Source organism: Magnolia sinica, chromosome 4 (genome assembly GCF_029962835.1).
Source record: "Magnolia sinica isolate HGM2019 chromosome 4, MsV1, whole genome shotgun sequence".
Lineage (NCBI taxonomy): Eukaryota > Viridiplantae > Streptophyta > Magnoliopsida > Magnoliales > Magnoliaceae > Magnolia > Magnolia sinica.
The window spans coordinates 12,148,924-12,164,636 of record NC_080576.1 but is presented as its reverse complement, the minus strand read 5'-3'; the positions used below and the strand labels follow the sequence as shown (position 1 = coordinate 12,164,636).

Here is a 15,713-nt window from a genome sequence, read left to right as displayed (position 1 = left end):
ACGACTCAATTGATAATTACACCCATCCATGGTTTTAAGACTCGGTGACTCGGATCGACTGACCTGGTCCTGAGTCGAGTCACGACAATTGGTCTACGTCACTAATATTTCAGTTCTGAATCAGATCGGACTCAGCCAAGTCCGAGTCAACTCGAATGAGTCCCATCTGACTTGGACAAGTCATCAATCTTTGTACCCACCCTTTGAAGTTTTGCTCTATTATACCAGGTTATACATTAGAACAAAGTAGAAAGATGGGTGTATTTATCCATACCAGTGGGTGCAAACAGCAGCTCCAATGGAAATTAAGGTAAATGTTACGAGTTTTAAGAGCAAAACTAAGGAATGATATTATGATTTTGCAGTTTTCTAATTTCTTAAGCTGGCACGTGTCAATATGGAACATGTGTTAGATCAGATCTTTCCATCAATTGGGTTACATTATATATATCTTCATGCCCAAAAATCATGTCATCTCTACACCTCATGTCGACCACAGATTTTTTTAAAAAGAAATGTGGACGCACACCAATTACAACTTTGTTTATAAAAATAGATATTACAACTAGCTGGGCAGGACAGAAACCACACTCTCTACTAAGTTATACAAACTCATCCAGAACTAGACACACCTGGAACATATCTGGACTAAAAAGCACCAATTAGACATAACTTTCGCCCAATCCAATCAAGAACTAGCAGCCTCTTCTCTTGCCAGATCTCTAACTTCCCAATAGCACTATTCTCACTCCATTTTCGAAGGAGAAAAGAATCTGGTTGGCCCCATATCAATATATACAACACTGTCCAACCTCAGATAAACAAAATCAAAGGAAACAACAAAAAAAAAAAAGAAGCATCACATCACATGACTACTCGAAGAGCACCAACCAATGAACCCAATTCTAGCATTGTCCATAGCCATCTGCCCTCTTACTTCTCTTGCAAGATCCCATCTTCTCCTAAAAATCTTATCTCCGCCACCATTACTCTCCATTCCAGCCAAGCCATCTACGGAAGAGTTACTTTCCCTGTAAAAGTGAGAGAGTAAAATTCAGGTTGAAAGTTCTTTTCTAATTTACAACGCCGCTCTCTACTCAGTCCGAGATGCCGATACCTTAAGTGCGAAGGGAATCAGAAAGAAGAACAAGATGAATTTGTATGAGTCCCAATCAAGAGGGAAGGCCGGTTGGTATAGCAGATTAAGACATTTGAAGCACAGGGCCATGAACACAGGGTGTGTGACTGATGGATAGTGCCATTGGAATGCTCGAGGGGTTGGCAATTCACCAACGATCAGTACTTTGAAGAAGCTGATCGGTAGGTTCAAGCTGCTGTTGGTAGCTATCCTCGAACCAATGTGGAGTGAGCATCGTTGCGTGGCCATTGGCTTAAAGCTGGGGTTCCACGTACAGTTCCTTGTCAAACGGTGACATTGGGGGCAAAATCTGGGTATTTTTCCAGGGGCACCTGGATATTTCCGTTTCTTTTGCGTCAAATCAAATGCTTTCCCTGTCTATTTGCATGCAGATTCCTAGCGACCCAATTTCCCTCTTTATCGTCTATGCGAGGTGTTCCAAGATCCTCAGAAGGCAGCTTTAGGAGGACTTAGCAACTCTCAACAGGAACACAATTGGGCCGTGGGCAGTGGGAGGAGATTTTAATGCAATAGCAGAAGCCTCGGAAAGAAGATGTAGCAGAAATGCAGATATGCATAGTATGGTGGATTTTGCGGAAGCCATCTAGCAGGTGGACCTTCTTGATGCAGGGTTTACAGGAAATAGCTTCACTTGGAGTAACAACAGGGCCACAAATGCTAGAGTCTGGGCCAGACTGGACCACGTGCTCATGAATGACAGCTGGGCAGCTCGATTCCCAACGTTCAAAGTGGAACACTTACCAAGGATCAACTCTGATCACGTGCCGCTCCTCCTGGCCTTTCCCCCTCCTAATTAGCCCAGCATCAAGCCGTTTCACTACCAAAAAAATGACCAAAGGCTACGGATTATTCTAGTTTTTGGCTACGGCTTTAAACTGTAGCTCATTGGCTACGGTCTAAAATCGTAGCTAAATTTGTAATAACCGTAGCACAAAGCTAATTCCACCAGCCGTTCGTACAACGTTGGATACCTTGATAAGGGACTCTATGAGGCCCATTAAAATGTTTGTGCTCCATCTAATACATCTATCAATTTTTTAAAAACATTTTAGGCAGGAACCTAAAAAAAAAAGTAGATTGAAAGCTCAAGTGGACCACACGGTATAAAAGAGTGGAGATTAATCCACTGATCTTTGGTGTGGTTCAATTAACCTTTGATTTTCCTAGAGTTTCGGTTCATTTCCTAGAAAAAATTATTACAAAATTAAGGGACGGAGTGGATATATCGATTGCATCAATATGGACCCCACAAAGCCCTTGACAAGGCTTCCCGTCTGGATCCCGTTGAATTTGAGCCGTGGAGGGCCCGTTACAGATTGATCAATTGCTACGGTCATAATAGCTTGTAGTTACGGTTATAAACTGTAGCATGACCGTAGCAGGAAAATATGCGGAAAACCGCGCTGCCTTTTGTCTTTTCCCCCTCTCACGAATTTCATTTCCCTCTCCTCACTCACCCGTATTCCCTCTCACGTCCGTCCCTTTCTCTCCCCTCTCCCTCTCTCTCTCTCTCTCTCAATCTCCCGCGCCCCTCTTCTCTCTCTCTCCCAATCTCAATCTCACGCCGCCCCTTTCTCTCTCTCTCTCTCTCTCTCTCAATCTCCCGCGTCCCTTGTCTCTCTATCTCTTTCAATCTCCCGTGCCCCTCTTCTCTATCTCTCTCAATCTCAATCTCACGCCTCCCTTTTCTCTATCTCTCTCAATCTCCCACGCCCCTTGTCTCTCTCTCTCTCTCTCTCTCTCTCTCTCTCTCTCGATCTCGATCTCTCTCGCCCCTTTTCTCTCTCACTCCAGAAAACATCTCGGCAGCGAATGCAGAACTTGGTAAGCTTCGAATATGAGCTATTTTTTTTTTCCTTTCAGATTTGTGTATGTGGATCTTTCTGATTACTTCTCCTGCAAACTTAGAATGTAGGGGAAGCCGAAATGTGGAGTTCCGATTGCCGGTGGTCTGGCACTTCACATTGAAAGAACTGCATTCTGCCAGTGTTCATTACTTTGCTATATCTTGTGCCAATCATCAACCAGTTCCTTCAAGAATGATCTAAAGGTGCTCGATGATATTACTGACAGTAAGGAGAATGGTAGATTGCTTCAGCGTGATCCTCATGCTGATGGTTGTTGGTTTGCAGGAATCCGCATGTTTTTTCTGCTGCCCATTCGGAATCTGATTTGCTGAAGGCATATGAAGCACTGAAAAGAGTTGTCTATGCTCTCAGATTAGAGTGACAGGTTCTTGTCTGATCTTTCCTAATAATGATTCTTTTGTGTTGTGTGTGTGTGTGTGTGTGTGTGTGTGTGTGTGTGTGTGTGTGTGTGTGTGTGTGTGTGTGTATTGTAAATATACATTACATTCAGGACATGCAGCTTGCTCTGTGGTCGATCAGGCCATCTGAATTGTGGAGCATTGCCCAAAAACCACTCTGATTGGATTATCTTCTAGATCTAATTTTATTCGTTGAATTTCGACTATCGACCTTTCTCTTTCGAACCATCCATTTGATAATGACCATCAATGCTAGGATTATCTGATCAGTGTGGTTTCCAGGCCTTGTTCATTCACAATGGGGCCATAATTTGGCTGGCCAGGATTGATGTGCATGCATGCAAAATTACCATGCTAAGGTATGCAATTGTTAGCACTAAGTTAATTTGGCAAAATATACTTTGTCCCAATGCTACAGCATGTAGATTTGATTATAACTGTTACCTTCATGAAAATTGAATGCGTAGCACAACAGCTCATGGTCTTAGTCATTAATCTAGTGTACTCCAGTAACTCCACCATGAATGTGTTTTTGTAAAAGGATTATCTCAATCATCCAGTCAGCATGACAATTCATGGTCTCAGCCATTCATCTGGTGTACTCCACCATAAATGTGTTTCTGTAAAAGGATGATCTCAACCATCCAGTCAACTTGTTGTAAATGACTCTTAGAGAAGAATGCCAGTATTGAATGGTAAAATACCATCAATCAGAGAGGTAGTCGTGTCCAATCCCTGCAATTGACCTATCCACAGTGGGACCCATTGAATGAAAAGGTTGAAGATCACCACTGTTGTTACAAGTCCTTTTTCTGGAGCACACTTGGTGTAAATTTGTGCAATCTGCATGGGTCAAACCACCATTAGTTAGTTGTCTGTTTAGAACAATTGAATTTAGAAGATGTGATTTAACTAAAATTAGACTTGTCAATGAATTTCTTTAAGTAATGCTATAGTATTTGTGATAATCACTTTGATGGGGTGTTATGTGCTCCTATTGGCACGTGTCAGCCAGCTCTGTTTTCGAGAAAGAAAGGTACCTGGTAGCATCACTTCTTTTTAACAATGGGAATGATACAGTAGAGAAGGAACTGAAATATGGTAAGAGGCATTTCTTCATAGCACAAGAGGAAGGGTTATGCATCACTTGATCCATTTTAGGACATAGAATGGATGTATATTGATAACAACAATGAACCATTTCTGACTAGCATTTTAGCTAAGTATTTCAAAACTCTTTGGTGTTTTAGTTTCTTGATTATACATGAAAAGCTCTGATCATTGATCTAGATTGGACATAATGTGGGGCCTGCCCATGATTGCCCATCTCTTTTCACTTTTTTCAGATAATATTAATCATCCATTTGGTAGCTAGAAAAATGGATGGTCCATTTTGTTTATGTACTATTCAATGTTTGCTCATTTACCTAGACTGTCTATCGTGTGGGTACCACCTTTCAACGTTCATCCTTCTCACAGATTACTTTGATTGAATGATCAACTATCCAAGCAATGGCTAGGGCAAATTAGGCGGTTCTTATCAATTATACTAAAAATGATCTGATTGTTGAGACGATCTGTCTTGTTGGTCAAAATTCACCTTGATTGGATGAACCTAACCATCATCCACTCATAGAGAAAGAGTTGGCCCAGTTTGTACTAGAAAAGGTCCAATCCTTAATCCATATTATCCATTGTGTGGGTAGCAACTTTGATTTGCCATCTCTCTCTCTCTCTCTCTCTCTCTCTCTCTCTCTCTCTATATATATATATATATATATATATATATAAAACCATTTTGATTGGCTGATCCTAACCATCCAATGAATGTACTAGGAAATGGACAGGCCTTATTGATTACACCAAAAAGGGCCCTATCATGATGGATGATCTAGATACTCCTAAAAAAGGGTCCTATCATTGGTGTATATCATTCCATCCGAACCGTTGAGTCAATGGGTTGGGTAAATAGGTGATCCATATTTTGTCCTAGAAAATGTTCAATAATTGATCCTGAATATCCATCATGTGGGTTGCACCTTTGATTGGCTATCCCTCAGAAAATCTCTTTGGCCAGGTGATCCTAATTGTCTAGTCAGTCACTAGAAAAATGGATATATAATTCATATTCATTATACTAGATACTGTTAAATCATTAATCTAGACTGTATATCATGTAGGTCCCACCTTTGATTGTCCATCCTTGTCAAAATAACCACTTTAATTAGATGATCCTAGCTGTCCAATCAATGGACTGTCTAGGGAAGTGCATGATCCATTTTAACTCTAGTAATAATTGATCTAGATAATTCATCTACCGATTCTGCCTTTGGTTGGACAAGCAGGATCAACTAACCAGTGTGAGCTTTGCACCACTTGGTTGGTCCAACTTGATGAGTGGTATGTATGGATTTCCATGTAGATTCATGTGCAAAGGCAGGATGGCTCTCAAAGTTCTTTCAACTTGAATATTTGCTGCTAGAAGTGCAGTATGAAGACATTATTATAGTATTTTTAATGTCTGTTTAAAGTCACAAGCCTCACATTTATTTTAATGTCTGTAACTTGCAGTATGAAGGTCTCAAACACCGAGTGTTTGAGTGTTCCCATACGGAGAGATCTAATTCTGTAAATTGCATGGTTTGAATCATCAAACCAGAGTGCTGCTTTGGAATCATAAGCAATGCAAAGTGGGATTTGTCTGATAGATTGTCCAAATTTTTTGTTGGATCTATTTCATTTATCCACACAATCTTAAATATCTATTTTTCATGCGATTGGAAGCTTATGTTCAATTGGTTGGTGTGATTTCTGTCTCATGGCTTGTCTCTAATTGTATGAAAGAATGGATGGTGAGTACTATTTGCACCGGTAATAAAGAAAATCATTATGTGATAGCAATGTGGGGCACGCACAATAGCCCAAAATATGTATCATGAACTTACCTTTTGTGTTCCTGTAATGCAACTCTGGCATTTTTTGAATGGTTTAAAGTTTTCAAATGTTTTGTTTTTAACTTTGTTTGTTTTTTATTTTTTCACAATAGGAGAATCGAGTGATTGTGGAAATTCAGTTTGCAGATTATATTTTCCCTGCCTTTGACCAGGCATGTTTCCTATCATGGCTAAAATCCTTTCGCAGCTGTGATCCCTTTTTTCCCCTACTTCAATTCAAGAACTTATTCATTCCATGCCTTGCAGTGGTTTCTACTCTTGTTCTTGGTGTTTATTAAATTTCCTTGGGAATCTGAATCCAAATCTTGCTCTGTGTGTGTGTACGCATGTAACTCATTACTTGGATGTAGGAGCAGGAGAGGGTAAAATATCCATGTGCAGAAATTTTAGAAACTGAATGTTGAAAAACCATCACTTCTTAAAGCAGCAACTGTTTATTGTTAGAAGTAATAAAGTCAATTAGATTTATGTTCTGCTACTTTGACTGTTTTGCAATGCCGATTAGAAAAACGTTTTTAGCATTTCTAACTCGTATCATCCTTTTTGTCACAATTAGTAAGAAATATAAGCTTGTTACAGACATACTGCAAGTTACAGACATTAGATCTCTAAATTTTATTTTATTTTTACAAACATATATAAACTTAAAGTTTGGCAGGGGAGTTCTTTACTACATGGTGTGTCCTTGTGTGTGTGTGTGTGTGTACACACGCATTGACATGAAAATTCCTAAATTTGACAGAGGCATCATTATGAGGTGTAACAATATCCATTTTAGCAGCACTTGCAATGATGTTTTTCTTTTGAATGGTATGTTTTACTTGTACATTTTCAATATATGTAATTAACAGTATTTATAGATCGATACATGCTTCATTCTTCTTGCCTTCAGGCTTCAATCTAATGCTTTATTGATCACTTCGTTTGTTTATCCTCAGAAGCACCAAATGTAGGATTTGGGACTGGATTTTGAACTGTTTGGGGCTGGCTTGTTAGGCCATTACTATTCAAAATTTTAATTTGCTCAGCCCAACTTTTAGAGGATGGCCTGTTTACACCCTTAACTATTCAAATGAAGCAGATACAGACTCTATTTCAACGTTGAGACTAGGGATGGAGTGCAAAAGGTGAGAACAGTGAAATCTTACCAAATGACCCAACTATCATTTCCCTACAAATTTAAATATCATATAACACTTGTGGGGCATGTTCAGTGCCTAGTTATTGGTTTTCTAAACATGGCTGATTAGACTTGATTATGTACTTAAGTTACATGGGTTTGTGTTTGTTTGGAAAAGAAAAGCTCTTTTGAATAATTCTAATGTCATAATGTAGTTTGCCAAACTCAATTTATGGATCTGACAAGATTCAAATTCAAGCTGCCAAACTCAATTTATGGATCTCAATGCAGATTTCTTATGGGCCACAGATTTTGGCGAGGTTGTTATATTAAACGTAAGGCGTATTTGGATGCAAGGCATGCTCAGTTGAATTGAACTAAAGGAAACAAAGAAAAATGGAAAAAAACAATCTTGAATCAGGTATCATTATTCTAATTTGAATGAGGTTGGCATTGCATATCATGTATTTTAATTCAGACTCAAAATCATCTGAATTTGCAGTTTCGGCCTTTTCCCCTCTAGCAGCGTGCTTGCTACTCGTTTTTTGTCAAAGTGAATGCTTTTTTGAATTTGATTGGAATTAAGGGCCTGCTTCCCACCTAAATGAAACAAAATGGCGATTTCGACTACTATCCATTTAGCATATTCATCTTCTTTTTCTTTTTTCTTTTTGCATGCTCTAGGCGGCAGTAGAGATCAGCTGTGAGCCATCTGTCAGGATTATTATTTTTTTTTTTTTTTGTTTTCTTAACATAGAAATTGATTGAATTCTTATATGAATTGTATTGGTAGGGTGTTCAAAGAGCTGATCTCACGGAGGATGCGACTACCTTGCTTGAGCAAGCCCTAACAATGTCAATGGATGATCCTAGATCTAGTCAATCTAGTGATGTGTCTGTGGGAGATACAGATATGTCAGAGCCAAAATGACATGAGCAAGGTGCTTGGAGACCAATCTTTCGTGTCATCTATTCTTGCTTCGTTTCCTGGAGTTAACCCTAATGATCCTTCAGGAAAGTTTGTGAGAAGTAGATGTCTCTTTTCAACCATGAATGAATTTGATTTAAACAGTTTCAATGTTTCCAAATTATGATGACTTGAAGTGAAGCTCACTGATATGCAAGCTGTTCTTGTTTGGGACTTTGATGGTGGCACCAGCAGTAGCAGTAAGGGAGGTTATTTGTGCATTCAATTAGAGGCCTTGGTAAATTCCCCCTAGTTTGAATTAATCAAACAACCACCTATTGTAGGTTATTTATTTCCAAAGCATTGGTTTAAAATGGATGCATGCCTGTCATCGAATTCTTTGACATGGACCATGAAAACACGCCATCAAATTCTGAGGTTTTGCACAGTGAATTTGAACATTAATCTAGTTTGAACAGTGATTTGAACAGTGATTGGCATTGGTATCATCATATCATGATCCTGGTATGAGCACTGCATGAATAATGTTGTGTTCAGTTCATTGCTATCTGAATCTGGGTTCCGTTTTTCATGAAACCAAAAATGGCAAAAATCAAAAAAGAAAAGAAAAGAAGAAGACATGGCTCCAATCTTTGCATCAGTGTTTGTAAACGAATCTGTCATAGCCTATAAACTTGAAATTCTATAGAATGTGTAGCTACCTGATTGAGAACTTGTCACTAATGATGGCTTATATATATTTGTAGCAAAACCAAGGACGTTTGTTGGATCGGTTTTCAGTCAAATGCTTTCAGGTTAGACAGAAGTCTCTATGGCCCTCAGACCTGAGAATATGTTTTTATACGTGGGGCAGGCCTGTGGTGTAGTGATCTAGATTGTTGATCTGATGGCCCATTTTGGAATTGGGAATTTCCAAAAAATCTCACTGATATGACAATCCTAACTGATTGGGAAGAAGAAACAACAACAGCTTCAAGGTGAGTTTTATCATTTTATTTTATTTTTTCCATTTTTTTAAGCTGTTATAATTTTTCTGCTAGAACTAGCATGTGTGGATTGGCAAAAGTACGAATGCACTTGGCGTTTCAAATGCCACCCACTGTTTTAATAGAAAGATATTATGTTTTAAATAATATATTTAATTTCAGCAATTATTATGTTTGATAGTATCAATTGTTTCAAATGCCACCCACTGTTTTGATAGAAAGATATTAAGATTTTCAGACCTCACCTCTTCTTTAACCTTATCTTGCATTTTATACTAGATGTGTCGAGATCTCGAAGCCCGACTGGTTGCTGCAGAGGCAGAAAGGGTAGCAGCTGAACAGGAGAAGCGTGAAAAGGAAGAATCTTTTTCTTTTTTCTTTTGCTGAACAAGAACTCATCATGGAAAGGGTGGTCCAAGAGTCAAAGAAACTTCAGCAGGAAGCAAAGGAGAATGCGAAGGTAATGATAAAGGTGACAGCTACGAGCAACAAAGACTAATATAATTCATAGCATTGTCTGATCGTCTTGATGCTCTGTTGCAGCTACAGGAGTTCTTAATGGACCGTGGTCGTGTTGTCGATGTATTGCAGTAAGTCTCCATTCTCTCGTTTCTTGAATTATAGAGCTAGAGGTTTCAGTTACTTTTGGACTGAAATCCCCAAGAAAAAAAAATTCATGTGGGACAGTCCAATCCAGTCCAATGTTGCCAATATTGTAAAGAGTGGGTGGCATTTGAAACAACAAATGCTTTTCTTATGTGGTATATCATGGGATTAGCTATCTGTTGATAAATTTTTCTTGGGTATTTTAGTCCAAATGCAGCATAATCTAACTTTGATTTATTTGAAAACTTGGCTGGTCATTCATTCATTTCCTAACAATGAAATTCTGTCACAACTGGACAAAAAACAAGCGTCTTCTGGTCATAGATGAACTATTATTAGCATTCCTTTCTTGTCACTGTCTTGGTCCAAACTCTTAGTTGGCCGCAGTAGCAGCAGATAAATGGATCTGACTCTGCCACATTGTGATATTGCATTGAAATGTTTCTGCTTTAGCTTATCGATCAGAAGAGAAGGATACACTGTAAAGGCATGTTGTCATCATAGTAGTAACCTTGTCCCAACCATTTGGGGTCAGCTTTCACATGGAATGCATGAATCTTGATGTTTTCCTCAGATGAGAATAGTTGAAAACAGAACTTGATTTCTCAAACTTGATGAAGTTTGAAGGATAAATCTTAACTGTTTAAAAAATACATCAATTCTTTTTACTTGATCCAATTTCTGATGAATTTACAAGGATAGAGATGATGTTTGGCCAAACAAAAAGGTGTTTTTGGTTTTGCTAGCAATGGTGCTGTTGGCCTCCACATTTCTGTGACCTTGACCATTCATCTGGTGGTGCCATCATGAATTTGTTCCCAAAGTTCACCTCTGGAAAATCTTGTACATGCAGTTTGACTTTTCCAATTGAATGTGGACATGACATTTTAAGGAAATTGGATTGCTAGACCCCACAGTGATGTTTATTTGTCATCCAACCTGTTCATAAGATCATACAGACATGGATGAATGGAAAACAAGAATATAAGCTTGATCCAAAACTTTTGTGCCCCCTAAGAAATTTTCAACCATAGTACATTTTATCTGTTTCATGTGGTGTGGTCCATTTAAACAAAAATATAAGCTTGATCCAAAACTTCTGTGCCCCCCAAGAAATTTTCAACCGTAGTACATTTTATCTGTTTCATGTGGTGTGGTCCATTTAAACAAAAATATAAGCTTGATCCAAAACTTCTGTGCACATACAAGGATACTTTTTTCGAGGTGATTCACATGCTTTATTTCATTGCCATTATATGAATAAACTTGTCCTCAATATATGCTGCGTTTTTTTTCTCTTAAAGCTTGTTGAACATGAAAATGTTTAAGAGTCCACTCATGGACGTCTTTCTTTCTTTTTTTTTCTAGGACTGCCTCAAGTTCTTAAAAGAAATACCTTCTGCAGCAACAAATGATGCATCTACCAATCCTTTCCAACATTCCAGCTCTATCATGAATCTTTATCTAGAGACAAGTTTTACTCTTTTGAAGGTTTTTACTTCCAAAATTTCTTTTTCTATTACCTATACACAGCGTCATAGAGAATTATTATGCACATGAATATTTCACAGGTCCTTCAAGCCCATTCTGGCCAGCTCATCTCCCACCAACTTTCTAAGGAATTGAGAAGGTTGCAGGCATCATCTGTGCATGCTAATCCAAGACTGCAAAATGGTGGAGCTACAGATTCATGAACACATGATGCATCATATCTGATTATTCACTGGCCTCTTCAGATCAACAGAAAATAACCTTTTTTAGCACTCTGTCCAAACACACTTCAAAATGTATGATTATTCACTGGCCCTTCACTCACCGTTTTTGTTTAAATATATCTTAATGCTGTTGTTGTATAGAACAATGGTAGCAGATTTTTGAAGTGTGTGGAACAGTTGTTAGGGTATGAAGGGTTTAGTTGAACAGTTGATGTTGTATAGAACAGTTGATGAAGGGTTTTGCAGATTTTTAGAGAGATATTTGAATTTAGCTTTGTTCTTTTGCTCTTTTTTCTTGAATTTGAGGTTGGGAGTTTGGAATTTCAGGTCCTCGGGGAGAGCGATGGATTTCAATGTGATCTTTAGTCTTTCTTCATGAACTGGAAGTGGGTATTTAGAATTATAGTTTTCTTTTTTTCCGGCAGAGATTTGAATTTTAGATGTGTTGCTCTTTCCATGTGAATCTGATTTTCTTCTAACATCTTTCTTACTGTAGATGGGGTGTTAAGAAGCCTCAAATCATGAAAAATTTTATCACGATCTTGTCGAATGCAGGTCTTGGGATGGCCATGTTCAGTCTCGGTAAGATCATTGATATGCTCATCATGTTCAGTCTCGGTAAGATCATTGATATGCTCATTCGACGTGAGGGGTGTCATCAAGAAATATGACAGTCCCGAACAAAGTAAGTTTGCTTATTCTATGTACTTGCTATGAATTTCTTAAATCTATATATGCTTTCTCATCATCGTGCCTTCTTTTCTTGCAGTTCTTGAAGAATTCTTTCATTTAAGACTTGAGTTCTATGTAAAGAGAAAGGTGAGCTTTGATCTAGGCCCCCCATTTTTTCTTTTTGGTAATTGAGAATATGGTAGTATTGACTTGCTACTTTCATGTAGAAAGTAATGCTGGATAATCTTAAAATAAAGCTGTTGAGATTGTCTAACAAAGTCAGATTCATCATTGGGGTGGTAGAAGGAGAGATTATTGTGAGTAACAGGAAGAGAGCAGATCTGGTCCTCGAGTTGCAGCAGAAGGGTTTCACACCGTTCCCTAAAACCAAAGGCGTTGATACCAGCGAGGCAATGGAAACAGAAGAAAATGAAGAGACACCGGAGGTGGGAATAGTTGTAAGAGCAAGTGATTATGAGTATTAACTGTCGATGCCGAGTGAATCTTGTTATTAATGAGAACTTTAAATAGACATATATATAACTATTATTATGTTGGCATTGTACTTTTGTGAATGGAAATGAATGATTGTGTTTGACTGAATGAATGAATGAATGAATGATTTATCAGGGTGTACTACAATGGTAAGAGCTGCCATTACTAATTAAATTTTCTATTAACAACAAGCATTAGCTACGGCTATTCACCGTAGCCCTTTGTTGAAACCGTAGCTCTTGCTAAAATTAGCTTTTTGCTACGGTTCTCATTCTACTTTTAGCTACAGATAAAATCTGTAGCTATATGTAATTTTAAACTACGGATAATATTGCTACGGATTTATTCCGTACCTATACTTTCATTAGCTACGGCTACAAACGTAGCATTGTATCTGAAAACCGTAGCTGTTGCTAATTTCAGCCTATTGCTACGGTTCTTGTCCAACTTTTGGCTACAGATATAATCCGTAGCTGTAAATCCTTGACCGCTACAGAAGCAATGGCTACGGCTTTAATCCGTATCTATTATCTCTGTAGCTACGGATTTTATCCGTAGCCATAGCTTTTAGACCTATGGCTATGGTCGTGCTACGGATTTTAACCGTAGCCATAGGCTTTTAGCTACGGTTTTTATCCGTAGCCTTTTCCCTGTTTTCTGGTAGTGTTTAAATTCCTCCGCATGTGGACGATGCACGAAAACTTCCTGGAAGTGGTTCAGAAAGCTTGGGGCGGAGAGTGTGACTATCAGCCCATGATCAATTTGCAGCTCAAAATGAAGAAAGCCAAACAAAGCCTCAAGGTTTGGAACAGAGAAGTGTTCGGGGACATCACTCGAGCTTTCCGAATCTCATTTGCAATCCTCCGTGGAGGAGTCGGCTTTGCAAGAAAGTCTTGCTATCAGACGAAAGCTGGCCAAACTTCAGCTAATGGAAGAGGTTTTCTGGAAACAGAAAGAGCGAAATTCTTGGTTGGAGGAAGGGGACCGGAATACTAAGTTTTTTCATTTGGTAGCTTCGGAAAAAAGTAGGCGTGCTACGATCTCCTCAATAAAAGATGGGGATGGTAACATGATTACAGATCATAATCGAATTAAATCAACAACGGTGGAGTTCTTCGAAAGTTTGTTTATGGAAGTCCCTCTCTCTTCTGTGGAGGATTTCATGGCTGGGATTCCCACTATCCTCTCGGCACAGGATAATGAGGACCTCCTCGCCTCTCCATTGATGGAGGAAGTTTGGGAAGCAGCCAATGGCATCCCCAAAGAGGGGGGTCCCGGCCCAGATGGGTTCTCCTTGGCTTTTTTCATCTCTTCCTGGGCAATCGTGCGTCAGGATCTTCATAGAGCGGCATGTGCCCTGCTGGAGGGGTGCTCATTGCCAAGAGCCTTTTCCTCCTCCTTGATTTGTTTGATTCCCAAAAACCCGGCGGTGGCTTCTTTTAAAGACTATAGGCCGATTAGTCTTTGTAATGTGATCTACAAAATCTTAGCCAAGATTTTAGCTACGAGGCTAGGCAAAGTTCTCCCAAAAATTATTTCAGAGGAGCAAGGGGCGTTTGTGAAAGGGAGATCGATCACGAAAAATATTGCAATGGCCCATGAAGCGATGAGGAATATTGGCAGGAAAGTGCGAGGAGGCAACGTCATCCTTAAGTTGGACCTAGAGAAGACCTACGACAGAGTCAACTGGAAAGTCCTCAAGCAGATTATGCAGCGATTCGAATTTAGTGACAAATGGATGGCTGTTATGGAAACCTGTTGGGGCCATAATTGGTTTTCGGTTCTAATTAATAGCAAAGCTACGGAGTTCTTTAGATCTTCGAGGGGGCTGCGCCAGGGAGATCTGCTCTCCCCGGCCCTCTTCATTTTAGCGACGGAAGCTTTCTCCAGGAGCTTCAAGTAGCTAGTCACCAGGGGATGGTTTCAGTCTTTTAAGCTTCATCGATGCAGCCCCATCATTTCTCACCTTCTCTTTGCCGACGACACGTTGCTTTTTATCAACGGAAGCTAGCTGACAGTCCCTCAGGACAGTTAAGAAGTTCCTCACAGACTACCAGGAAGCTACAGGCCAGTGCATCAACCAGGATAAATGCAGGTTCATTTGCTCCTCAGCCTAATCGACAGCCAGAATCTAAAGCAGTGAGCGCCTGCTGGGTTTTGGCAGGGCCTCGTTGGATGCCACTTATCTTGGCGCTCCACTCAGAGAAGGGAGGTTTGGGGCCCAAGCGTTCCAATGTCTGTTGGGTAAGGTCTTCAACAGAATTAGTGGGTGGAATTCTCGCCATCTATCCCAGGCAGGCCGATTGACGTTGATCAAAAGTGTTTTGGGGAGCATGCCTCTGCACATTATGGCAGCCAGGAAAATCCCAAGTCAGGCTCTTCAAGCGCTCGAGAGAAACTTTGCTCAATTTCTCTGGGGGTGGGCAGAAGGGAAAAAGAAGCTTAATTGGATAGCTTGGAAGAAAGTGGCGCGACCGTTTGAAGAAGGGGGGCTGGGTATTCGAAGACTAAAGGAGGTGCTTTTGGCACTGCGTCTGAAGCTAGCTTGGAAGATTAAGTTCAGCAATAAGCAGGGTCCCTGGGTGAACCTGATGAGAGCATCTTTCGGGGCGGATTTACATGAAGAAGAAGGGCACAATGCCATCAGTAAAAGGCCTCCTTTCTGGAAGGAGATCAAATCCTGCCTGCCTGTGCTCGACAGGAATGTGCAGTGGCACGTGGGGACTGGGCAGATGAACCTCGACAGGAATGTGCAGTGGCACGTGGTCGAAAAACTGGTCTGGACTGGGGCCCCTTCAGCAGCTTCTCCCTT

The 15,713-nt window shown here is 39.8% G+C and overlaps 1 protein-coding gene across 1 annotated transcript; it reads left to right on the top strand.

The window, feature by feature from the left end:
* The first annotated feature begins 11,966 nt into the window (after nt 1–11,966).
* On the top strand, nt 11,967–12,898 carry LOC131244366 (DNA topoisomerase 2-like). The gene is made up of 3 exons (XM_058243986.1): nt 11,967–12,419; nt 12,504–12,553; nt 12,634–12,898. The coding sequence occupies exons 1-3, from the start codon at nt 12,284–12,286 to the stop codon at nt 12,889–12,891; spliced, it is 444 nt and encodes a 147-aa protein (XP_058099969.1). The 5' UTR covers nt 11,967–12,283; the 3' UTR covers nt 12,892–12,898.
* Nucleotides 12,899–15,713: the final 2,815 nt, after the last annotated feature.